Here is a 26,096-nt window from a genome sequence, read left to right as displayed (position 1 = left end):
AGCTTCTGGGTCTTCCTTTTTAGGACAAGGTAACCTGTTGCTGTTTCCCCTGAACTTGGGACACTGTAGGGTGGGTCTCAGGACCAGGTGAATAAAAGGTACTAGAAGAAGTAACAGAGGCATGGCAACATGATCTGGAGATTACAAGTAGCCAGGTGGCTGTCAATGCTAGGAGAGGGGGTAGGTGTGAGTAAGCTTAATAGACTAGAGAGGTCAGCCAGGAAGAAATGAGAGAGGTAAAAATCAAGAATAAAGCTAGGTTCCACAGTTCAGGCTATTCAAATATATTGGTCCCTTTCATCACCTTTCAGTCAGTGAGGCCTTCTTGAAGCACTCCTGAAAATTGAACACTCCCCACCCGTAGCCCTCCCGGGCCACCTTTTTAGCTTTTTTTTTTTTTTTTTTTTTTTCCACAGCACTTATAACATCTGGCACATTCTATATTTTACTTGCTCTGTGTTTATTGTCTGTCTTTTCCTATGAAAGAGTAGAAGCTCCATGAGCACAATGATTCTTGTCTGTTTTGTTCATTGCTTGGGCACGTTAGGAGTTTGAGTGCTGAATGAATAAATGAAAAGAGCAGACGGAGAGAGAACGTTTCTGAGAATGAGCCTCAGATCAAGAGAGGCCAAGTTGGTGACTCTTGAGCCAAAAGGACCTTTAGAATAGGGCTACTTTGCAGTCCCTGTCAAAATAACACCGGCATTCTTCACAGAGCTAGAACAAACAATCCTACAATTCGTGTGGAACCAGAAAAGACCCCACATAGCCAAAGCAATCTTGAAAACGAAAACCAAAGTAGAGGCATCATAATCCCGGACTTCAAGCTGTATTACAAAGCTGTAATCATCAAGACAGTATGGTCCTGGCACAAAAACAGACACTCAGGTCAATGGAAAAGAATAGAGATGGTGCTGGGAAAACTGGACAGCAACATGCAGAAAAATGAACCTGGACTCCTTTCTTACACCATACACAAAAATAACCTGAAAATGGATGAAAGTCCTAAATGTAAGACAGGAAGCCATCGAAATCCTCGAGGAGAAAGCAGGCAAAAACCTCTTTGACTTTGGCCGCAGCAACTTCTTACTCAACACATCTCCGAAGGCAAGGGAAACAAAAGCAAAAATGAACTATTGGGACCTCCTCCAAATAAAAAGTTTCTTTCTGCACGGCGAAAGAAACCATCAACAAAACTAAAAGGCAACTGACAGAATGGGAGAAGATATTTGCAAGTGCCATAGCAGATAAAGGGTTAGTATCCAAAACCTATAAAGAACTTATCAAACTCAACACCCAAAAAACAAATAATCCAGTGAAGAAATGGGCAAAAGACATGAACAGACACCTCTCCAAAGAAGACATCCAGATGGCCAACCGACACATGAAAAACTGCTCAACGTTACTCAGCATCAGGGAAATACAAATCAAAACCACAATGAGATACCACATCACACCTGTCAGAATGTGTGCCTTCTAAAGGCAGTCATTGAATACTCCAAGCCTTAGCAGTCTTTTACATTGATTCCCTGCCTGTGAGAGGTGGTTATACCCCGGAGGGGGTGTGTGTATGTGCTAAGCCATGGATCAAAATGGCCCTCTAGGGACCTGGGTCAAAATTACAAGTCGGTTTTTATGGTACAGAGAGGCTGACAGCACCTGACTCACTCTGAAGGCTCACTGTACCTTTAAAAAAATTAGTGTCCTGGAAGATTTAATGAGAGGCAAAAGGAGCGTTCAAAACTATGGACATTTCAGCTTTTGGGTCTGATAGTCAAGGTCCCTTGTAAGTAGATGTTCTTATGTGCACCTCTCTTTCCTGCCCGTTCCAAGATACAGTTGACCTTTGAACAACATTGGGGGGTAGGCCTGCCAAACCTCTCCCCCTCCCCAGTCCCTGTCTCTGTCTCTATGTAGTCAAAAATCTGCATATAACTTTTGACTCTGCCCGCACTTAACTACTAACAGCCTACTATTGGCCAGAAGCCTTACTGATAACATAAGCAACTGACACATATTTTGTGTTACATGTATTACATACTGTATTCTTACAATAAAGTAAGCTAGAAAAAAAAAGGCCGTGTTACTTAGAAAACTGTAAAAGAAAATACCCTGATAGCACTGTACTGTATGTATTGATAAGAATCTGCATGTCAGTGGGTCTGTGCAGTTGAAAGTCGTGTTGTTCCAGGGTCATACGTATTTAGTTTTTGTGGAATGTTGTCAGTCTGTCCTGTGGTCCAGGGATGTAGCCATGGACTTAACGGTGCTGTTGTTCTTGTGCTGTGATCCTCTGGTTCCCGTGTCACCGAACCCTTCCCACTTTTCTCACTTGGACTGCTCTCATAGGCCTTAAAAATGTTTCATTGTAGATTACCACCCCTTTTGTAGGAGACCTTTTCTGCTATTGCCCCTTCCCTTTACCATTCCACCCTAAAGTGGCTGTCCTTCCTCTTTGGTGTCACGGCCAGGACCGAATTACGGTCAGTTCTTATTATTCATAGCAGTTATGTTCCATTAAGTTTCTACAAACCCTGACTTAGCAAACTCAATCATTGCTCCTAGGGGAAATACAGGGTTAGTTTCCTATGAGCCTCTGGTTACGTTTTCATCAGTCATTCAATAGGTATCCTTGTTTTATGTGTGTTTATGTTTAAAGGCACCGTATTAATATGTATTGTTGATTCATTAGCAGTGAACCTCATGGCAAAAGCTTGGGAACTCAAGCCTGGACAAAGCTTATCTAACACAACTATTTTCTTTCATAAGACACATTATAACCTTCAAGCACTTAAGAATACTAGAAAGTAATTTGACACTAAGTGTGAGTGCCATTTTAAAGAGTGAAATTATCAACAAAAAGCCCAATGTGGCACTATCTAGACCATGAACATGACATGTTTTTCACAGTATGAGAGCTAAAACAAGAAGTCTGGAAATGCGTTGATTTGTAACTGAAATTTTCATCCCTCTGTGCATGTCCGTGAATGACCATAGAAGTGCTAAGGAGTGTTGACTTTGAGGTTACAAATAAAATTTAGTAAGTAGGCGAATTCACAAATATGGAATCTGCAAATAATGAGAATCTACTATACGTTATAGACTGACTAAGCATTGATATAGGGATTAGCACACAAGAGACAGAAAAGAATATATATGTGTTTCCTCAAAGAATTTAATATTTAAAATTTCTTTAAAAATTTATTTAAGTTTATTTTGGGAGAGAGAAAGCAAGTGGGGGAGGGGCAGAGAGAGAGAGGGAGACAGAATCCCAAGCCTACTCCATACTTTCAGCATAGAGCCCAATGTGAGGTTCAAACTCAGTAACCATGAGATCATGACCTGAGCTGAGATCAACAGTCAGATGCTCAATTGACTGAGCCACCCAGGCGCCCCTTATAGTTGAAATTTCAAGAAAAGCATTGAAGTAGTCAACCTGGGCAGAATTAGGATTTGGGTGGATTCCTTGCCTCCATTTAAAAATACAGAATGGTTTTTGCATAGAACTCTCTGTAGGAGGAGACTGTCTCCTCTGTGCCCAAGACTCTCAAAGCCCCTGAGCTAGACATTCGCTGAGTACCTTGTGTTAATCATTCTCATAAACTTACTTCACCATGCTCTAATGGCTTGTTTCTTGCCTTCCACAGACTGAGATGATCTGATCTGCAAATCGGAGACTGTGTTTTGTCTTCACCATTATATACACCAAACCTGGCAGATAGCAGGTGCTCGGTGAATATTTGTCAAAAGGCTGATCTTGGACCTGGGCACTTGAGCTGAAAAGCTGCAACTCAGTCTGCTAGCTTCTGGTTCTAGTGCTCAACCCCTTGTGTGCAATTCTGAAACCCAGAAAATTTTGAAAGCACAAGTATCTTCAGGGCAATTGGCAGCAAAACCTGACTGACCTGAACTCACCTGACATGAGGCTATTTATAATCTTTCCTTATTCCACTCGGAGAGACTAGCTGTACATTTTGCTGCAGAAAAATATTAGTATATTTGATTACAAGTTGTTGCTGGGGGTGTTCGGTCATAGATGGTATAGTAGTACATATCCAGGATTACCTTTCGGAAATGCAAAACAAACAAATGGAAATTCCTACAGGTCCAAGGGTTTCAGATAAGGCACTGTTGACCTGTGGTAGAATTTAGAGATTTTCTGTAGAAATTTTATTGCAGGAAATTGACAATTTATTTAGAAACAGATTAGCCAGAGGCATAAATGGTTAGTCTCTGGCTGATGAGAGTAGAATTGAGTGATGTAATCTGTGGCATAACTCCTGAGGGGACAGCAGGTAATATAAAGTAAAGCCCTAGGGTTAGTCTGAAGAGTGCTAAATAGTTCTTTTTTGTGAAGAGGTAGCTTAAATAAGGAAAGGGAAGGGAAGGAGTGGATTCCTCTAGAGACTTTATCATCAGTATAAGAAATATTAACTTTGAGTGTTAATCTACACATGAGTGGAGTTTATTAGAAAACGAACTCCCTTGGGGCACCTGGGTGGCTTAGTGGATTAAGCAACTGACTCCGTCTCAGGTCATGATCTCATGGTTCGAGAGTTCGAGCCCCACGTCAGGCTCTGTGCTGACAACTTGGAGCCTGGAGCCTGCTTCAGATTCTGTGTCTCTCCGGCTCTCTTCCCCTCCCCATCTTGTGCTCTCTCTCTCTCAAAAATAAATGAACATGAAAAAAAATTAAAAAGGGGCAGCTGGGTGGCTCAGTCGGTTAAGTGTCCGACTTCAGCTCAGGTCATGATCTCATGGCTCATGAATTCAAGCCCCACGTCGGGCTCTGAGCTGACAGCTCATAGCCTGGAGCCTGCTTCGGATTCTGTGTCTCCTCCTCTCTCTGCCCCTCCCCTGCTCACACTGTCTTTGTCTCTCTCTCAAAAATAAACATTAAAAAATTAAAAAAAAAAAAAAAAGAAATCTCTTGAATTTCAGAATTGATTTGAAAAGTCTGACCATAGGTGCACCTGGCTGGCTCAGTCGAGCATCCAACTTCAGCTCAAGTCATGATCTCTCAGTTCGTGGGTTCACGCCTGCATAAGCCTTGCTGCTGTCAGCGCAGAGCCCACTTTGGATCATCTGTCCTCTTCTCTCTGCCCCTCTCCCACTTGCATACCTGCACTCTCTCTCTTTCTCTGACAAAACTAAATATTAAAAAAAAAAAAAAAGATAAGAAAAGTCTGATTATAATATCCAATTCTATTATTTCACAGAGAAATGTGTTGGTGAACATCCTCATGTGGCAAAAAAATAAATGTCAGCATTGAGGCAAAAACCCCTCAGCGAAAAAAATGTGTCCTTGTTCAGTTCCCTAATCATCATCATAATAAATGAAGCATCTCAAAACTTGGTCTTGTTGTTTTCCACCTCCCCGCCCCCCGCAGGTGGGAAGTTTTTTTCTTGTTGCTGTATAAATTTTAATTGGGATTGCTCATACAGAACGTAGTCTTCTAAATCTTTAATGCCCATTAAAAAAAAAAAAACTATTGTATGAAACTAAGCTTTATTCTGTAATACACAAATTAGATAAAATCTCTCACTTCAAGTAAAATATTCATACAACTGGTATAAAGACTTTTGGTGGCTCATCTTTAGGTTTTTGATAGATAGGATGCCGTTTTAGAGGCTTAGAAGCAGTACCAGAAGGAAAATTAATAGAAATTATTATTTTATATTTCAGAAAGTACTAGGGTTGGTCTGTAGATCAAATGTCCAGGGGACTAGGGGGCGAATACCTTTAAAAATATCATTTGAAATGCCCCCACAGACAGGTTTTCACCTACACCAGGGGAATAACCTCCATGGTGGTGAGCTGTGTACTTTGCAAAGAACAACTTTCTGTGTCTAGTACACACATTGAAAGAGATGACTAATGGGTCTTTCTCTAGGCACATTTTAAGATTCTCTTTGTATTTGGTAGAACATGCCATGACTTTTAAAAAGAAGTTTGCAGTGAGGAGTGTTGTATTAGAGGTCCTGCCCAGTTTGCCAGAGGAAACCGAAGCCAGCTCCATGATCCTGTCCCCTCAAATGGACACATTCCTCCTCTCCAACGCTCCATCCCCTTTTCCAGAGCAGATTGTCCAAAGCCTGTGACTTCTTTTCCAGGACTCGTGTTTCTTATTGTGATGGTTGTTTTAAGCTAATTTTTGTTGAAGTGCGCACAGATGATAAGTAGACTAAGAATGAATTCTGGTGTGGTATAGTGCCACCCAAATCAGGAATTGTGCCTGAGAGGTTTCCCAGAAGCTCCTTAGTGCACTGTCATTCCCCAGCCCCCACCCTGTAACCACTGTCCTGACTTCTCTCACCATCTCTTGGTTTTGCCCATTTTCGAACATTGTACAAGTGAAATAATACAATCCGTACTCTTGTGTGTGTGTGGTTTCGTTCCTTCAGCGTTATTTTTGTGAATGTTCCAACCCAACACCAATCTTAAAGGTCTCTTTGGGGCACTTAAAAAAAAATCTGGCACAATGAGAGCGTTAAATCTGAAGGAGGTGCACAGCCAGTAACGTAGTAACGTAGCTGTGTGGGGAGTGCGAAGTAGGGAGACCAGGGAGTCCAAGTGCTGACTAGATTATAGGTGGCATATTTTCTGAGCACTCTCCTCTTCGCCTTTGCTGACCAGTTCTAAGACGTGCCAGCAGGACCCCTTCCCTTCCAGGGTGGTCTTCCGGGTGCAACAAGGAACAGACGTGGTGGATCTCCATTTAGGAGGGGGCCGAATGCTGCAGCTCTAGGTCCGGCTTCCCCACAGAGGCAGACAGGTCAACCAGCTGCCCTTGTTATACCAGTGAACTGTACGGGTGGGCACGGCATGGAGTGATTTGTGTAAGAGCAGAGGAAGGTATGGCGGGCCGGCCCCAGAGGTGGCCACTTAGCACTGTCACTGCCCCTGTCTGTCCCAGAACTGTGTCCTGTCATGTCGTTCCTGTTTTCTCACTAGGAAATCAAAGGTTCCAAACTTCCCTTAGAGAGCGTATTAACCGTGGTTCACAGTGAGTGGCGAGAGGCAAAGCTTATGTGACAAGTCAGACAATTAGTAATTCTGGAAAAGCCAAACCAGCGAGCAGTGTACCACTGTCATTCGTTTTGTAGGAGAGGATTGTCATTAAGAAACCATAGAATGGCTCAGGATTACGTGCTTCGTGCCATTGCAGCGTGTGTTTCAGAAGACGTTTCACTGTGTATCATACCAGTGAGTGGATAAATATTTCGAATTTTCAAAGTTTTTGACACTTGTCCTAATCTGGAGAGCTGTAGGCTTCAGCCTGTGCGTGTGGTAAACATACCAGCACGTAAGTATTTTCCCGTCTTAGTATTGTGAAAGCAACATAGCGCACTAACTTTATATTTTGTAACCAAGGAAAATTTTAGCATTTAGAGCAAGCGCTCAAAGAAATAAACACATTAAATCACTTAACCCTCTTTTTCAGAGGATGCCAGGAAATTTGGAAGCAGCCATTTTCATTCTGCTTTCAAGAGGGAAGGTGGAGACAAAAAGGACATATTTGAAAAATTCAGCCAGAACTTCCACTTGTGTAGACCTCAAAATTGCCCTGTTCCACCAAGTTCCTAATAGGAGGTCTGCGTATGAGAAGTTGGAGGGCGAAGGGCAGGGTATACCGGCTGGTGGTCCATGGCACCACAAATGGGTGTCAGAGGAATGAGAACATTGGCCCCTCACCTTCAGGATGGCAAGTAGGGTGCAGGCCCAGTACCATGCCAGGCAAATACCACTTTCTTTGTGTTCCAGGACATAAAATAGGTCTGGAAGCACTGCTTTTATAAGACTGAGGTGGTATTTTAGCTGATATTGAATGAGTAAGACCCAGCATGGGAAGACTTAGGGGAAGAATGTTCCAGATGGGGGGGTGCGCCAAGTGCAGGGGCCTTGAGGCACAATGCAGCATTAGTGTGTCCTCAGGATGGAGAGAGGGTGGTGAATGGCGCACAGTGACTTGGACACGTATGGCAGGTGACCTCGTTGAGAGGCAGGCAGGCAGCACCCAGGGGCCAGATCCCTGGGACTTTGTCCTCAGTGGGGAGTTTGGATACTATCCTATTTTGGGAAAGCTGTTGCAGGTTTTTACACAGGGAAACATCATGATGATAGCACAGAACTGTAGAACCAAGGTGTTGAGATTCAGACAGGAATCGAAACAGACCGTTCCATTCTCTGCATTTTATCAGTGAAGGCAACTTTTCTGTGCCCTGCTGCTGTTGATATTTTTGGTGATTCCACTCTGTCATCTGTCAAACCAGGAACTTGTATGAGCTTCTTTCTAATTTGTGTTCAGCTCTAAAAATCTTGATCTTTATATACCCCTCTTTGTTAGTTCCTGAGGACCAGTGTAACAGATGATCACGGACTGCATGACTTACAACAACAGAAAGTTAGTCTCTGAAAGTTCTGAAGGCCAGAAGTCCAACACCAGGGTGTCCTCCACAAGGCTGGTTCCTTCTGGAGCGTTGAGGGGAAAATCCTTTCCATGCCTCTTTCTTCCTTCTGGTGATAGTGAACAAGCCTTGACATACCCTGACTTGTACATACGTCGCTCCAGTCTCTGTCACTGTTGTCACATGGCCTTCTCTGCATCTCTTTATCTTCACATGGTATTATTATCAGGGCAGCAATCCCTTTGGAGTCATTGGGTTGAGGGCCTGCCCAAACCCAGTGTGACACCCTCTTGACTTGATTATATCTGGAAAGATCCTGTTCCCAACTGAGGTCATATTGACAGGTTCTGGGGGTTTAGGACTTCAACATACCTTTGTGGGGGACACATTTCCACCTATAACACCTTTCTTCTGACACCACCTTCATAGTAATGCCTTCTCCATCTTCTTGATTGACCTCCACTTGGTTTAATGGAATCCAAGCAGCCATTTCATCTGAACATTTAAGAAGAGGTCAAAATACTGTGCCTCTGTTATTAAACAGCACCATCTGCCCTTTTCGCATAGATGAAATGTAGAAATATTGTCAAAATGGTTCAAGTCCGAAATACCCAAAATGTTGTGCTTCGTGGAATCATTTTGAGAAGAAAATATATCTGTCTTAGGCTGGAACCCATAATCCTCATTTCCCCATATCCTTTTCTGTCCAACAAAAGTGGGTTTTTTGTTGTTGTTGTTTGTTTTGTTTTTGTGTATTTTTTACTTAACCAGCTATTTTATTTCACTCAAATGACTAATTTTTTTTCTTTGCCTTCTACCAGAAATTATTTAAAGCATGTGTGTGTGTGTGTGTGTGTGTGTGTGTGTGTGTGTGTGTGTGTGTAAAACAACGTGGCATTAATTAAAGGTAAAAAAACAAAAGCAACAGAATGAAAAGGAAGGCAGGAGGAGCTCTGGGTACATTCCATTACACCAGGCGGGTCACAGATTTGACTTCGCTAACAGCCAGCAGGGAAAGGGAGCCCTCTGAGTTTGACAATTCCAAGAGTTTCATGGGGCCGGTTTTGAAATTGACCCTGAACACCCAGTTTTGGAGGATTACAGCTGAGCACATTTCAGCAAAAGCATTTCTGCTGAGATGTGGGGGAGTAGAGGGAAATGTGGCAAATTTATGGGACTCACATTTCTATCTCTGCTAATCTGATTCGGTCTGACATAAATAAATGCAAAATAGTTTCAAGGAGGAGTTGAGTCCACTTCTTTTGAACAGTCTTTATGAACTTTGTATCTTTCTTAATCTGTTTATCACCTTCACCCTTCCACTTCTTAGATGGATATCAGTGATGAGGCGAATGATAGCCTTTCTAGATCTCTGGATTTGGATAAACCTCCATCCTTCATTTACCCTACCTGAGGCATAGTCTTCAGTATGTGAGATTACTATAGCAATTTATTTATTTATTTTTTTTACCTCAAGTCTAAAAATGTGTGTGTGTGTGTGTGTGTGTGTGTGTGTGTGTGTCTGTGTGTGTGTGCAGCTGTGTATGTATGTCATGCAGGGGGTCCTTATTTCTGAATATTCATTATTTGAGTTTCTGACTTCCAGAGTTAGAGAAGTGATGATAGTCAAAACACAGAAATATTCCCTAATGACCAAATCACTTAATAAATTTAGTCCCACTGTAGCATATCATTTCCTTTCTAGCTTCCTCCCCACCCATCCAGCCAGGCTTTTTGTCATTTGACCTCTTGCTGATTGTTGGTAGTGTTTGGTACAAATAAATTGCACATTGTGTGAAAGATCAAGGACTTCACAAAGACAGTGAAAGTGTTAAAGGAGCTGTGCTTGAGCCACACAACCATGGACACTGATGCTTTGAAGTGTGGGATTAGTTAAGTGCAGGAGGGGGCCCCTGGGTGGCTCAGTCAGGTAAGTGTCCCAACTTCAGTTCAGGTCACGATCTCGCGGTTCATGACTTCGAGCCTCGCATTGGGCTCTGTGCTGACAGCTCAGAGCCTGGAGCCTGCTTCCGATTCTGTGTCTCCCTATCTCTCTGCCCCGCCACCACTTTGCTCTGTCTCTCTCTCAAAAATAAATAAACGTTAAAAAATAATAATACTAGTTACTTGCAGAAGAAAACTCTACAATAATAATGGCATTAGTGACAAATCTTTAAATACCAAAGGAATCATTTGAGTGTCACATGATTGAAAGACCCTTGAGAAAATGGATGATGCTTCGATGGTTATCTGTTCTCTGATTCGCCCTAGAAGACTGACCTAAAGTGATGAATATCATATAGTGCCATAATATAATTTTGTTAGAACAGATGTAAATACAGTTAATATCTGGTTCATTCTTTGTTCATTTAGAGAAATGGTACATAGTCATAGTTTTAACCTACATATTAAATGATTAAACATTTTATGAACTTGTTTGTGTAATTTGTAATTTTGTTTGAAGGTAAAATCTTAACTTTTTAAAAATTACTGTTTACTATTAAATTTTGGCTTTTTATGTTGCTTTACCTTGAGTGACCTTTTTTGGTTTTAATTTATCTTCCATTAATGAGCATCTCCACTGTCTGTTTCAGCTCTAAGGAGTACAGTATGTTGGAGAGTGTCCCCTCAGAATTCCCAGAACCTGAGAATGTGACTTTATCTGGAAATGGGGTTGCTGCATATGTAATTGATTGTTAAGATGAGGTCATGCTGGAGTAGCGTGGTCCCTTAAGCCAGTATGACTGATATCCTTGTAAGGAGAGGAGAAGAGCCAGAGACACTGCCATAGGGAAGACAGCTTGTGAAGAAACAGACACACGCAGAGAGTGCCGTGTGATGACAGAGACCGAATTTGGAATGATGGGTCTATAGGCCAAGGAACACCCAGGATTACCAGCAACAGGAGAAGTGAAGAGCGAGGCATGGGACCGGTTCTCCCTCAGCCTCAGAAGGGACCAGCTCTGTCAACACCTAGATTGAGGACTTGTAGCCTCTAGAACTGTAAAAGAAGGAATCTCTGTTGTTTTAGCCACCAGTTTGTGGTAGTTTGTTATGGCAGCGCTAGGAAGCCAGTGCAGGGAGTTTTCAGGAAATTATTCAGTGGCTCTGTAGACTACATGTTAATATGCATAGCCCAAGCCCACAGTGGTGGTACGTGAAGTCAGAAATAGGGTGAAAACTGATTTCACTGGCCCAAACTCAATATGGGTTAAATAACTTGTAGCATTTTCTGTATTAAATTAGTAGCTTCTTATTTAAAGAGATCATTTCTGTTAATGATGGAGCTGGAGGCGGTTTTCAGTAGTATGGTATGATGGCACATAATTGTGTGATCATCTGTGCATCAATTGGTGTGTGTTTTTCAAGTCAAGACAAAAGACTGTCATTAGCAACTTCTACTTAAAGCTAACGTACTATCTTTTTTATCAGGCTACATCACTGTGTTTCGGGCAGGGGATTTTGAAGTTTGGAACTGGTACTTTTCAATAGGGAGGAGCTATGATCATATGCCATTATTATCAGTGTACCCTTTAAAAAGATAGTTGATGTACTATTTGTTCCCACACAGAGCCTGGTGTGTATGTGTCCTTTGAAATTAAAAGGCCAAGTCATTGTGTCCTGTCGTCCCGTATGAAATGTTTGTTGCATTGCCTCACTGGCGTCCTGTCTTACGTTATCAGTTGCTGGCTCTAGTGTCAGTATGTCATGCCTGACAGGTTAGTGGCTTTTGGCAGAGGAAATGAAACCTAGTCAGTTACTACGAGATTTATAGTAGATCAGCTATTGCAGGAAGTGGTGAAAAGCTGATTGATAGTTGGAAACAAAACTCTACAACAAGAAACAGGATGTATGCTTTCTATTTATACATCATTTTCCCTTCACTTTAGAGCCCTTTTTGGACTTTGTTTTGGCTATTTCATAAGGCCTTGGATCCCTCCCCCCCCTTCTTTTAACTCATTCACCAAAATATAAAATAATTGAGGAAGTTGTGTATTAGCCTAGCGATGGTCAAGGCGTGTACTTCCAGCTGTTGCTATTAGTCACTGATCGTAGTTGTATTTGCTACAACTTGTCAGAGAGCATTTTTAATTAAAAAAAAAAAATCCTCCAAATAGGAGATTATTTCACATATACAAACAGAATGAAAGCTTTTTAAAAAGCTACGTGGTAGGATTACATTTCCAAAAACTGTCTAAGGAAAACCTATTTTGAGTATAGTTGTGTTAAAATATGACATTACCATTATCCAGTTGTCATGGCTCTTAAATAATGAATCTCTTCATTCCTTAATAAATACATTCTTAACAAGTAGGCGCTCTTCATTTCAATATAAAATGTGTACCGTAAGTACAACTAGTAACTCATTATATTCATTGCTTGGATCAGAATGTACCTGGTTTTTGTAAGCATTCTGGTTAACTAATAACATCACTCGGCAAAGCTTTCTGACATGAACTAGCTGGTCTGTTTTGACTGTGACGGTGAAAAACCACTAACTACATTAAATGAGGTGCTCTCTGAAATGGAAAGCGCCGTTGCAGAGTTAGGTTCTAGAATATAAGAGTGGCAGATTTGGAACCAACTCTAATTTTACCTGTGGTTGAAAGAACAAAAAGGCTACTCTTTCTCAGCCTAATTTTTTTTCTCTAAACAGATAGTTTCTTTTATTGTAAACAGTGATTGCTAAGTTATCTGCATAAAATAATTTAATAGAAACAAACCCAACTTTAATTCTTTGGACTGTTGGGTCACATTCTCCATCAATGATGTTTTGAAATTTTTAATTCCTTTTTATTCTCGCATTCTTTAAGTGGAGAATTCAGAATGCTTCCTCTATAAACTTAAGGTTTCTCTCAGAACTTTAGTATTAATTTAGGAAAGTAGCCAGCTTGAGGTAGTAAAAGTGGGATTAATAAGAAACAGAGATGGGTCAGCACTGTGAAGAAGCAAAAATGAACATAGGATTCGTTTTTTACATATTTTATATGAATGGGTCACTTTAAATGAATGCAGTACTTAAAGTGAGAAACAAACTCAAGGGTAAAAATTCACATCACCTGGTAACAGGCACAAGTCCTGTTGGGGGTCATATGGCACATCTGGGCCACTTTCCTGCCTCTTAGAGTAGATCCTTTATAGTCTCACAGTTTGTGGGGTTACACTGTGTCTGAAAAGAGCCAGGATTAGGGGTGAGGGGCTTTGAAATTCCAAATTTGTTCTGTTACACATGACACAGATAGTGGACAATAACAAAGGTCCAGATGGTTTCAACCTGAGAGTTCACCATATCCTCACAAATAATTCAGATGTTTTGCTTCAATTTTAAACCTCTGTAGTTAAGGCTTAGTTAGATGTATACTTCATTTAAGACTGCTAAGCTAAAGAGATCACTGTTTGCAGCCTTCTTTGCCTATGCCTGTCAGAACTTGCTCTTTTGGAAGATGTTGAATTGAGCTCCACCTGGGGAGAAGGGAAGAATGTGGTCATAGGACAGGAGACTTTTCAGAGCCTGGATAATTTGTGGGAGGCCCGGTAGTGGAGGAGAAAGCCCACTAGAGCTCTGCAGCATGGTTTTCCAGTCTTGACTGCCCCTTTCAGCTGGGGAAACTGCAGCAGGTCTCTTAACCCTCTAGGCTTCTGTTTTGTCATCGGTAATGTGGACAAAAATGCAACTGACCCATGAAGTTGTCACTTGGAATGAGTGTCGGGATGTGTGTGGAACATTGTCTTTCATATACTGTCGATAGTATTTGTCATGGCTAATCAGAGTGTGAAATGTATGGTCACTGAAGGAAGAGCTTTGATTTTAAAATCTTTTTTTTTTTTTTTTTTTTTTTTAATGTCTATCCTTGAGAGAGAATGTGTGAGTGGGAAAAGGGCAGAGAGGGGGAAAGAGGATCCAAAGCCAGCCCTGCACTCTGGGGATCAAACCCATGAACTGTGAGATCGTGACCTAAGCTGAAATCAAGAGCCAGACACTCAACTGACTGAGCCACCCAAGTGCCCCTGTTATTTTTTTAAAAGTTGATTGATTGATTCATTGATTGAGTGAGTGAGATAGAAGCAGAGAGAGGTAGGGAGAGAGAATCCCAAGCACGTTCCAGGCTGTCAGCATGGAGCCCAATGCGGGGTTGAACTCATGAACCGTGAGGTCATGACCTGAGCCAAAGTTGGATGCTCACCGACTGAGCCACCGGGCACCCCCAAATTTTATTTCTAATATTATAATTTAGTAAGAGGCATTGTCTTCTTTCCTAGATTCTTTGCTCTTTACCTCTCACAGGTGCACATCACTACCCAGAGAGGGCCCACTTCAGTGAGAAAGATGGCCGTGAACTAGCTTCTAGGCTGACAGGGCCTTGGGGCAAAGATATTGCAAACTGGTCCACTAATTCAGACCAAATTCTTTACTACTGGCAGTCAGGGTTTCAGCATATATGGTTTGTGGATGTCATCTACAACTGTCTTGGACATGGATGTAAATTACATCGCGACCATGGTATTCCATAACTGTGCTTTTATTTTTTTTTTTATTTTTTTTTCAACGTTTATTAATTTTTTTTGGGACAGAGAGAGACAGAGCATGAATGGGGGAGGGGCAGAGAGACAGGGAGACACAGAATCGGAAACAGGCTCCAGGCTCTGAGCCATCAGCCCAGAGCCTGACGCGGGGCTCGAACTCACGGACCGCAAGATCGTGACCTGGCTGAAGTCGGACGCTTAACTGACTGCGCCACCCAGGCGCCCCATAACTGTGCTTTTAGAGATGTCTTAAAGTGATGAGAGTTCATCCAGAGTTTGTAGACCATTGGTGAATCATAAGCTGACTTCAGCTGATCCCATCCTAATTTTCTTCTTTACCCTACCCGCCGTTCTTTTTCTAAGCTCTGGGAATCCCAGCACTGAAACTCAAGGGTTTCCTCACATAAGAGGAAGTTGCCCTCAGTGATGGCTGTTGCCCTTGGCCATTCACCTGGCAGTACCTCAGCACCCACCCTGGGACACTGCAGTGGGGCTTCTGGGACCTGACTGTGCTCATGGAGGGCAGCCAGGGCACAGAGCATCCCTGCACAAAGTCATTATTACACTAAATATTCTGAGATCAAAGGGTCTCAGATATACCTGGGCACTTAGGTGAAAAACACCACCTTTGTTCACTAGTTCCCATTGCCCCACCAGTCACTTCTGCTCCAGTGAAACAAAGCCCCATTTTCTTGATATTATGGGATGGACTACACTTTTACAAGTGAATTTATCTTGTGAACTCACCGTCATCCAGTTTGTCTCAAAGCCACTAAATGTTTTGTACACTCATTTCAGCTCCAGAGTTAGAGAAACGTAGAAGCCAAGGTCAGCGTGCTGATCATTTTCACTTGCTCACTGCCGCCCTTTTCAGTTGTCACTTCAGATTTTCCTCTAGGGAGGAGTAAAGCCATGAGTTTTGGACACCTGCAGTATGCTTTTTTTGCTTCTTTCGAAACAAAGGAAAAGTACGAATGCCTCTAAGTTTAATAAAAAAAAGTTTAGTATAATGTAATGTTACAAATTGAAAATTATCCTCTGAAATAACATGGCATGATTTTCTGATAAAAATATAAAGGGGGTGCCTGGGTGGCTCAGTCAGTTGCACATCGACTTGGGCTCAGGTCATGATCTCACAGTTCATGAGTTTGAGCGCCATATCTCTCCACTGTCAGCGCAGAACCTGCTTCAGATCCTCTGTCCCCCTTCTTTCTGCCCCTTCCCCGCCTATGTGCGCTTTCTAAAAAATAATTAATAAACATTAAAAAAAAAGTAAAAAGCACGTCATGCTGCTCTCTATAGTATTGCTTTTTTCTCTTTTGTATACTTAAAATTTTTGAATAGGTGTTACGCTTGCAGAGTTTAAAAGTAAACAATTCCAGTGAAAAGCCTCCCTCTTACCATCCTCCTCTACCTTTCCAGTCCCCACCAGACCCCCTCACATAAGCTAGTGTTTTCTGCAGCTTTCCAGAGTTTATTGATAAGTATACAAACAAACAGAAGGGTGTTTTTATTTCTTTCCCCTTGTTTAACATAAAAGGTAGCCTCCACATAACGGTGTGCCGTTTGTTGTTGCTGTTACACAGTGTAACCTGGGTTAGCCCATAGAACGCTTTGTTCCGTACACAGCCATAGGCTCTTCCTTTGCATGGATATTCCATAAGGTAGTTAACCAGTCCTGCGGTCGCGGGCACTTGGTTATTTACCATTTGGGGGTATTGAAAACAATGTCAGTGAATACCCTGGGCCTCTGTCCTGTAGCATGTGTGTTTAATTTCCAGATGTGGTATTGCTCGGCCAAGGGTGTGTACATTCTCAAGTTGGAAAGTTATCGCCACCTTTTCCACAGGGGCTGTACCTGTTTAATTTGTCGCCAGCGGTGTGGGGAGGGGTCTTTCCCCCAAGCCTCTCTCGTCGTGTTATCACGTTTGGGTGTTTGCCATTGTGATAAATGAGAAATGTATCTCACTGTGACTTTAGTTTGGGTCTCTTATTTGACTGGAGTTGAACATCTTTTCATACGTTTAAGAGGCATTTATATCTCCTTTTGTGAGAATTGTTGCTTATGTCTTTTGTCCATTTTTCTGATGAATTGTTATGTCCATTTTTAAGAACCGTGTTAGGGGAATTAGGCCTTGCTTTGTGACATGAGTTGCTAGTATTTTTCTCAATTTTGTATTAGCCTATTGACTTTGTTTATGATGTTTTGTTTTTTGGTTTTTGTCCTATAGGTTTTTTTAAATTGAATTTATCAGTCTTTCGTGGCTTCTGGATTTTAAGTCATAGATAGAAAGGGCTTCCTCATCCTAGGGTTATGAAGGGAATCTCTTGCATTTCCTTGTCATACCTCACCACTTCATTTTCTTTTACGTTTCTTTGATCTGTTTTGGGATTTATCTTGGTGTGTCACGTGAAGTATGGACCCATCTTTATTTTCTTACTTCTTTAAGCTATATAAAGAAGCTGTTTCGTTCTCAGGCCAATTAATGAATTGTCCTAATATTTCTTCTTCAAATGGCTTTCAAGGTCCAATAAGTTGGCAGCTCTTGCAGAAACCTTAAAGAAAGTGTCCCTGACAAAGGCCCAGCTGGGATTAGAACTGGAAGAACTGGAGGCCGCAGCACTTCTTGTCCAGGAGGAAGACACTGCATCAAAAGCAGGCCGTCCTGTTTCCAGGCAGCAGACACCTGCCTGCCCTCCTGAGGCAGGTGACACGGAGGAGTCAGACAGCACCACCTCACGTGAGACCGAAGGCTCGGACTCCGAACAAGGGGAGCTCTCAGGTGGTGAGTCTGAGACAGTGCGTTCCTGGCAGGGTCCCTTTCTCAAGGAACGTGGCGACCTGCTAATTGATGACGGGGTGTGCAGAAATTCAGCCGTCGAGAGATGTGGTGGTAGTCCGAGAAAGCCACCCGCCTCCCCCCGGGCTCCTGGAGGCTCTGGGCCGCTGATAGAGGAGCTTGGAGAGCAACTGAACTCGAGAGTTCAAGTGTCCGGACCTGAGGACTCCGCGGCTGCAAGCCACAGCAGCGTGCAGGGCAGAGGCGACTGGCAGACACCAAGTGATTGACTGCGTGGTTTTCCTCACTGCTGAGAATTATGGCGGGTTTGGTTTCCTTTACAGAACGAGAATTCACTTCCACTTGGTCCTTTTTCTTAGTGTATGCAACACTTTTCCACGGAGCTTATGTTGATACCTGTTGGTTTCCTTGTCACAACCTTAAAAATAACGTTTTAAAGTATTTTCACCAAAGTATAATTAATATTGAAGATGAAATAACAGTTCTGGCAGAATCTCTACAAGGTAGAGCCCATGAATATATTTTTCTTAAAGATTTTATTTTTAGGGGCGCCTGCGTGGCGCAGTCGGTTAAGCGTCCGACTTCAGCCAGGTCACCATCTCGCGGTCTGTGAGTTCGAGCCCCGCGTCAGGCTCTGGGCTGATGGCTCAGAGCCTGGAGCCTGTTTCCGATTCTGTGTCTCCCTCTCTCTCTGCCCCTTCCCCGTTCATGCTCTGTCTCTCTCTGTCCCAAAAAATAAATAAACGTTGAAAAAAAAAAAAAGATTTTATTTTTAAGTAAGCTCTATAACCAACGTGGGGCTTGAACTCGCAACCCTGAGATCAATTGTCGCACGCTCTACTTGCTCAGACACTGTACATTAAGTATGCATCTCCTAGGATTTAATATAAATGGAATCATGTAATATGTACTCTTTTTTAAAATTTTTTTTTTTCTTCGTTTTTCTTTATTTATTTTTATGACAGAGAGAGACCGAGCATGAACGGGGGAGGGGCAGAGAGAGAGGGAGACACAGAATCGGAAACAGGCTCCAGGCTCCGAGCCGTCAGCCCAGAGCCTGACGCGGGGCTCAAACTCACGGACCGCGAGATCGTGACCTGGCTGAAGTCGGACGCTTAACCGACTGCGCCACCCAGGCGCCCCCTCTTTTTTAAATTAGGCTCATTTCACTCACTGTAATTATTTTCAGATTCATCAATGTAGCCTGTATTGAGAGGGCTTTTTTGGTTTTTGTTTTTTCCCCGTATCAGAGTAGTAATTCATTGGATAGATTTTTCCATTCACCTACTGATGGACGTTTGGGTTGTTTCCAGCTTTCTGCTGTTCCAAATAAAGCTGTTACGAACATTTGTGTCCTAGTCTTTGTGCGGACATATGCTTGCATTTCTCTTAGGTAAATATCCAGTAGTGGGATGGTTGAGCCGTATGGTAGGTGGATGTGTAACAGTTCGAGAAACTGCCAAACTGTGTCCCAACATGGCTGTCCCAGTTCACGTTTCCACCAGTTCCAGGTCTTTCGCATTCTTGTCATCACCGGGTATGATCTGGCTTTAACATTTTTACCGTTTTATTAGGTGTGAGATGGTATCTCCCTGTGCTTTTAACTTGCATTTTTTAAGGCTTCTATTGCTGTGCGTCTTTTCATATGCTTATTTGTCATCCACAAATCCTTGGTGAAGTGTCTTTTCAAATCTCTTGCCTTTTTTTTTCTTTTTAAAGCTGGGTTGCTTGTTTTCTTATTTTTGAGCTTTGAGAGTTCTTTATAAATTCTGGATACAAGTCCTCATTATGAGTCATCTTTGCATGCCTTGTAATCTTCGACTGAGTGCCAAACGTTATAAATTTTACCTGGCTGAATATGTATGTATTCTTATGTTCTGTGGCTTTGTTTGGGGATGCAGTTAAGTTACTTGGAAATAGTGTGATCTTTGTGGGTCTTGCTCATGTCATTTGTTAGGCAGGTCTGGAACAGTGTTCAGCCTAGGACAAACTATTTCCTGGTACTAAGGAAAGATTTTCCCATTGCCCTGTGAATTACAAATTTTCCAGTCTAGCGGGTGGAAATAGGCCCCTGTATGCGTGCTGAGCACGGTTCCCTCTAATACTTTCAGATGCTGCCTTCCCACGATTCCACACTCTTAGCAGTAGGTACTCGCATGAATATCAGAGGGGCCCCTCTCCAGGTATCTGGGCTTCTCTGCGGCTCTCTCCTCTCTGGTACTCTGTCCTGCAAACGCCGGCTGCCTCAGTGTCCCCTCACCCTCAGCTCTGTCTCCTGAACTCCAGGGTCCCCTGGGGACTGCCTACATTGTCCCTCCCTGTGCAGCCTGGACAGTGCCTCAGGTCAGGTGATGATGTGGCTCACTGTATTTGTTTCCCGTCCCTCAGGATCACAGGCTTTCATTGCCTGCCATCCAGTGTCTTGAAAACCATGGTTACGTGTATTATCCTGTTTTTCTTTTTTGGTTATGTTAGGTGGGAGAGTAAATCTGGTCTTTATTACTCCATCTTGATTGGAAGCGTAAGTCTCCATTCATATTTTAAATGTGAATTTTCCCACTTGAGGGTAAGCTCCCAGGGAGCAGGTTCTCTGCCGTGTCTGGTTACCACTGAATCATCAGTGCCTGTATTCTCAGCGCTCCATAAATATTGGCTGGATGAATGAATAAATGAAATAAACTAATTTGGTCTAGGGAGGAAATGAAATGAAATCTGATATGTATTAATCTCAGCATTTTTATTTCAAGAAATGGTATGCTCCCTTTTACTCTGGGTTTATATAGGTTGTGAGTATTTGTATTTCCAATATAAATTTCAGTTTGTATTAACAGGATAGTTGGGGTGACTTTGCCATTCGACACGCATGTTAACTCCTGAACACTATAACAGCTTTGTCAGAATGTGTTCAAGACTTTTTTTCGGGCTCCCTGGAGAGCTTCAAAATGCCTATGACCATTGAAAACGCATTTCTTCTCAGTGGCACATTACCTGAAGCCAGTTTGAAGATGCATTATCTGTTACTCCCCTCATTTACTTCTACTAATGTCAAGTTGAGCAGATCCACTCTTGTCAAAAAGTTTAAAGCCATGGAAGTTCTTCCTTCTATCGACTCTGCCCTTAACTTAGGAATCTGCACAGGATCTACTTCTGTGTGAGACTCGCCATGGGTGGAAAAGCCTGTTACCCCCCCAAAAGAATGAGCAAACATGATCCATCCTAGAGATCCTCAGAACAGAGGAGCTCATTAAACAACTCTCATGAGTATCAAAGACCACATGAGTGGGTGCCTTAATTGTCGACTCCAAATCTGTAGTGTTTCTTTCACCTGCCCTCTCTTTGTTCACAGAGGGTTAAAGCTTTGTTATATCACATTACCCTGTCTTTGTTTAAGATGAGTTAAGAACACTACACCATGTCTGTAACCCAAAACAAGTCCAAAGGTGCTGCCTCTTATTTCATTTTTTTAAACTAGACAACCTGCCAAGCAACTCTAGGGATCTCCTGTAACCGTAGGAGTTTCCCAAGAACCCTGGGTGATGGGAGAAAAAAATATGTTGGGGAAAGAACAGAAGGGGACCTCAGTGACAGTCACGGGTCAGCAGAAGAACTAAGGCTTTGGGGTTGATGAGACAAAGAAGTGAGTTCCAGAGCTAGAGCTCAGGTGTTGACCAGCCCCCAAGGGGGTACCCCAACCTCTGAACCTCCTTTTTCCTTTTGAAAATGGGGATAAAACTTTTTTCTTGCTTATCTTAAAGGGTGATGAGACTGTATGTTCAAAACACTTTTATGAACTGGAAAGTATCAAACCAACATCAGGGTTTGTTATTATTCTCGGACTTCCCAGAGCTGAACAGGGCTCTCTGTTCAGCTACCTGACAACAGGTCACTGGGGGAGCCGGCACTGTGAAAATGAGTCAGCCCTGCTAATCGCTTCAGAGGCATGACAGTGGTAAAAGTCTACACAGTTCAGCAGATTAGATAGAAATATTAATTATGTCAATGAATCACGGCACTGCCTCATCTTCTGGGTTCGCATTATCATTGACCTATTTTTCTATGTTCTGTCTCTCCTCTGCCATTATCCTTGAAGAATAATCCGAGGCCTTGCTGTGGGCATGATGGGTTTTAGGTGCCAGTAACTATGCTGATATCATCTTTCACTGGCACAGGATTAATTTACAAATGAGACAGGGCTGCTCCCTACCACTTTCTGAGTTAGCTGAACAGCTGTGGGGCGGTTTTCACACCTGCTAGTGGAAAATCCACTTTGGTTGTATGGATCAAATTCTATTACAAAGAACTGGGGGAAGGAGAGAGAGGGTTAAGTTTTCTTTGTTGTGAGACTTCATAAAAGAACTTTTTATATCAGAGGGGCTCCTAGATAATCTATTTTTTTATTGAAATTTTTGTAATGTTTAATTTTTGAGAGAGAGACACAGAGCATGAGCGAGGGAGGGGCAAAGAGAGAGGGAGACACTGAATCTGAACCAGGCTCCAGGCTCTGAGCTGTCAGCACAGACCCTGATGCGGGGCTCGAACCCACAAATCGCGAGATCGTGACCTGAGCTGAAGTGGGAAGCTTAACTGAATGAGCTACCCAGGCGCCCCCTGGATATGTATTTTAATACAAAGATTTTTATTATTTTATATCTTGTAACTAAAAATTGACCCATGTAGTCAATGGTGACAAAAAAAAAAAAAAAAAAAAGGAGTTAAAGACCATAGAGGGATAAAACCTTACTCAGATGTATACTTAATCTTCATAATGTATATAAAATATTTGAAGATGCAAAAGTCCCCTCGTATAGACTGATCCGTCATGAAATGACATTGCATGTCAGGTACATTGAAGTTAAACTTCATAAACAAATCTCTGTATCTGTTTGGTCAGGCATCTCCATTAAAGTGAATCAAACTCTACAAATGTTTCCTTAACATCATTCCATCTAAATCCCCGACGGAGTTTTTGTTTGTGATCTGTTCCCTTTCCCGGCCGTTTTCTGAGCGTGTTATATATAGTTTCAATCCATACCAAATGAAGGAAGCATTGATTAGACTTGATTTAAGGCAGCAAGTGATAAATGCAGCTGGAAATTGATTCATGCCTCTCAAGTGACTGGGGCACAGCCATCCACAGTTGACACAACTCTTGTGTCAAGGCTGGAGAAAACAAACAGGGAAACACATGTCAGACAGATAAATGACTTCGCTGTTTTGAGCTCTCCGTGGAGGCCATTTGTTTCCTAGATAAGGAAGACTGCTCTCCAAAGTCATGAAAAGATAAGCTAGAGGAAAGGGATGAATGTGGAGCTGGATGCCTAAGCCCTTGGGGAAAAACGAACAGAAAGGATTCACCTCTGGGAAGTCTTGCCACAAGGCTGTACTCAGTGGTACTCTGCTTTTCTCCAGGGGCGCTGCAGGCAGCAATTTTACTGGGCAAGCCTCCTCTGTCCAGCTAGGCCCGCGTGCTGGAGGCCGTGTCTCCGGGATTTTAAGGGATGGCAGTGGTATGCCCTTGTCTTGTAAGTTCTTTCCAGGGAGACCTTTCCCACCTTCTCTCCGTGGGCTGAGCATTCAGGGGAAGAAGCAGCAGGAATGGCCGAGTGACTTGAGAGCCCAGCTCACGGGCCTCCAGCCTGAAGTTCCAGCAGTTTGACGACGGGCCCAGGACCCCTCTGAACACAGTAGCCCTCTTGCAACCGAGTGCCTCGCATCGAGCTTCTTCCACAATATGTAGTAAATATTTACTGTATTTATGCTTTGTGTTTTCCCACCTTGACATGTTTGCTCATGCATCGCTTTCTCTTCTCCCTGTCAGTTTGCATAGCTTGACATCTCATAGCCTTCAAGGCCCCATTCAAATGCCACCACCTCCAGGAGGTCACCCTTCATTCTTCTTGGCTGGAAATTATTTCCCTCCTCTGAACTGCCACTCAGTCAGGGCCAGGTCCTGCCAGAAGAGCCTTGAATCCAGGGAAAGCTAAAGGGATCAGCTTGGAGAAGCGGGATTCCTGCGAGGCTGTGCCCCAGCGCAGTGGGTTCCAGGTTCTTATATTCAGACTTCTATAAAATTAAAATTAGGAAAAACAAACCACGGTAGCATGTAGAGGGGCTGCTGATGTAGAGCTGCCAACATTTTATTTTGCATATTCATTTGGCCCATGAACAACACAGAGGTCAGATGTGCTGACCCCTCATGCAGCTGAAAATCCACATAGAACTTTTGACTCCCCCAGACTTAACTATTAGCCTACTGTTGTTCACCAGAAGCCTTACCAATAACGTAGTTAGCTAACACATATTTTCTGTTACATGTGTTATCTAATGTATTCTTACGATAAAGTAAGCTAGAGAAAATGTTAAGAAAGTCATAAGGAAGAGAAAATGGATTTATAGTACTGTATTAAGTGAAAAAAATCTGTGTGTATGAGTGGAACTCTGCCTTTCAAACCCGTGTTGTTCATGGATCAACCATACAGTATGCTTGCCCAGCCAGTGCTCCGCTGAAATCATCCTTTCGTGAAAGCAGGTTACCATCAAAAAAGGAAAAGGACATTCCAAAATAAAAGTCTGTCCTCTAAATTGAACATATTTAGCTTCAAGAAAAACTTCTCCCTGAGAACCAGAGTTACTGTTTTGGTGTCTCTATTTCCAGTGTTTTTTCTTACTGTGTATACTTATACAAATATATACTCACATTAAAAAAGAATTAGAATCATGCACTATATAAATTTTATATCTTTAAAAAAAAATTTTTTTTTAAACGTTTATTTCTGAGAGAGAGAGAGAGCAGGGGAGGGGCAGAGAGAACGGGAGACAAAGAATCCGAAGCAGGCTCCAGGCTCTGAGCCGTCAGCACAGGGCCCGATGCGGGGCTCGAACTCACGGACCGCGAGATCATGACCTGAGCCAAAGTCCGACGCTTAACTGACTGAGTCACCCAGGCGCCCCAGTGTCCCTTCTTTTCTCTTAACATCAGGTTGTGAGTATTTCCCCAGGTCACTGAACAGCCTCCCCAAATAGGACTTTTCCTAGCTGCATCAATAGGTCTTACTGCAATGGAAGAAATTCCTCTCCAATGTAAATAGAATTAATCAGAATTTTCCTGTGGTGCAGTGTATTTGCCAAGCATGAATGTCTAGCTGACGTAGGTTGCCTCCTCAGCAGCTCTTCCTCAGCTGTGGTACAGCAGCAGCCTAGTGTACTTTAAAGACAGTACACCTTTGGGGCACCTGGGTGGCTCAGTGGGTTAAAGTGTCTGACTTCAGCTCAGGTCATGATCTCGAGGTCCCTGAGTTTGAGACCTGTGTCCAGCTCTGTGCTGACAGCTCAGAGCCTGGAGCCTGCTTTGGATTCTGTGTCTCCCTCTCTCTGCCTCTCCCCCACTCGTGCTCTGTCTTACTCTCTCAAAAATAAATAAACGTTAAAAATAAAATTAAAGACAGTACACCTTTGAATTAGAGAGGAGACTAGACTTTACTAACCGCTGTCACACGTTGAGTCACTGCCTTGTGCCAAAGTCTGTGTGAGGCTTCTCTTGTTTTAAGCATGTCAAGCAGGACCTGTCTACACTTTAGTTCTGTACCCAGAGACCCACCACTGGAGGAGGCTCTGCTCTTAGCTGACTGGATTGAAGTTGAACTTGACCCAAGGACAGGCCGGGCCTTCTGTGGACCTGGAAAACTTGACTGAAGTGACTTTGGCAGCACACTTGAACCATCAGAAATTTTAAAGAAATACTGATACCCAGCCTCCACTGTATACAGAATCTCTTTGTTGTGTAATGAGGCAAGAGCCAGGACAATCAGATTTGTGTTCTCAGAAATTTGCAGGGGGAAGTGCAGAGCAGATCAGGCCATTGGCAGTAATTGCTGAGGGTGAGAGATTCATTGAGTCACGAAGTGGGTCTGGAGTCAGTCCTGCAGACTCCAGAAGGAGAAGTATGAATTAGAAGAATGTGTGTAGTGGAGAAAATACCAAGGAGAGGGTTATGGTCATGGCAAAGAGAGTGGCTGGGCACCCAAGGCTGCAGACACGTGCGGTTAAGTCACATTACTCTCTAACATGAAGATTCAAACATTTCTGCCCTGAGGTCCCAGAGCAGCCTAGAATCCCTGTGCCACCCTTTTCTCGTCTCAGTTCCATTAGACTTGACCCTGTGACTGTTCTTACTTGTGGAGTTCGGATGGCATCCATTTCCCATATTGCTGATCAGATTGGAATCCTTTCTTATAAAACAGGAAAATTGACCAAACTGCTTCCAACAATAATGAGCGTTTATTAGTTCATGAAAGAAGTCCAGCAACAGAATGGATTTCAGGAGACACTTAACCCAGCTGCCCAACCATGTGACCAGAGCCC

The 26,096-nt window shown here is 42.8% G+C and overlaps 1 protein-coding gene across 1 annotated transcript in view; it reads left to right on the top strand.

Moving 5' to 3' along the window:
* The window catches only part of SHQ1 (SHQ1, H/ACA ribonucleoprotein assembly factor), a 101,095-nt gene extending 82,915 nt beyond the window's left edge, over nt 1–18,180 (top strand). The window contains exon 11 of the mRNA XM_047850292.1: nt 17,461–18,180. Coding sequence (XP_047706248.1) covers nt 17,461–18,004 — 544 coding nt within the window. The 3' untranslated portion in view covers nt 18,005–18,180. The remainder of the gene's footprint in view (nt 1–17,460) is intronic.
* The last annotated feature ends 7,916 nt before the right edge of the window (nt 18,181–26,096 follow it).

This window comes from Prionailurus viverrinus, chromosome A2 (assembly GCF_022837055.1).
Source record: "Prionailurus viverrinus isolate Anna chromosome A2, UM_Priviv_1.0, whole genome shotgun sequence".
In the NCBI taxonomy this organism is placed as follows: Eukaryota; Metazoa; Chordata; class Mammalia; order Carnivora; family Felidae; genus Prionailurus; species Prionailurus viverrinus.
The sequence above is the reverse complement of the archived record's forward strand: the minus strand, read 5'-3'. Positions and strand labels throughout refer to the sequence as shown.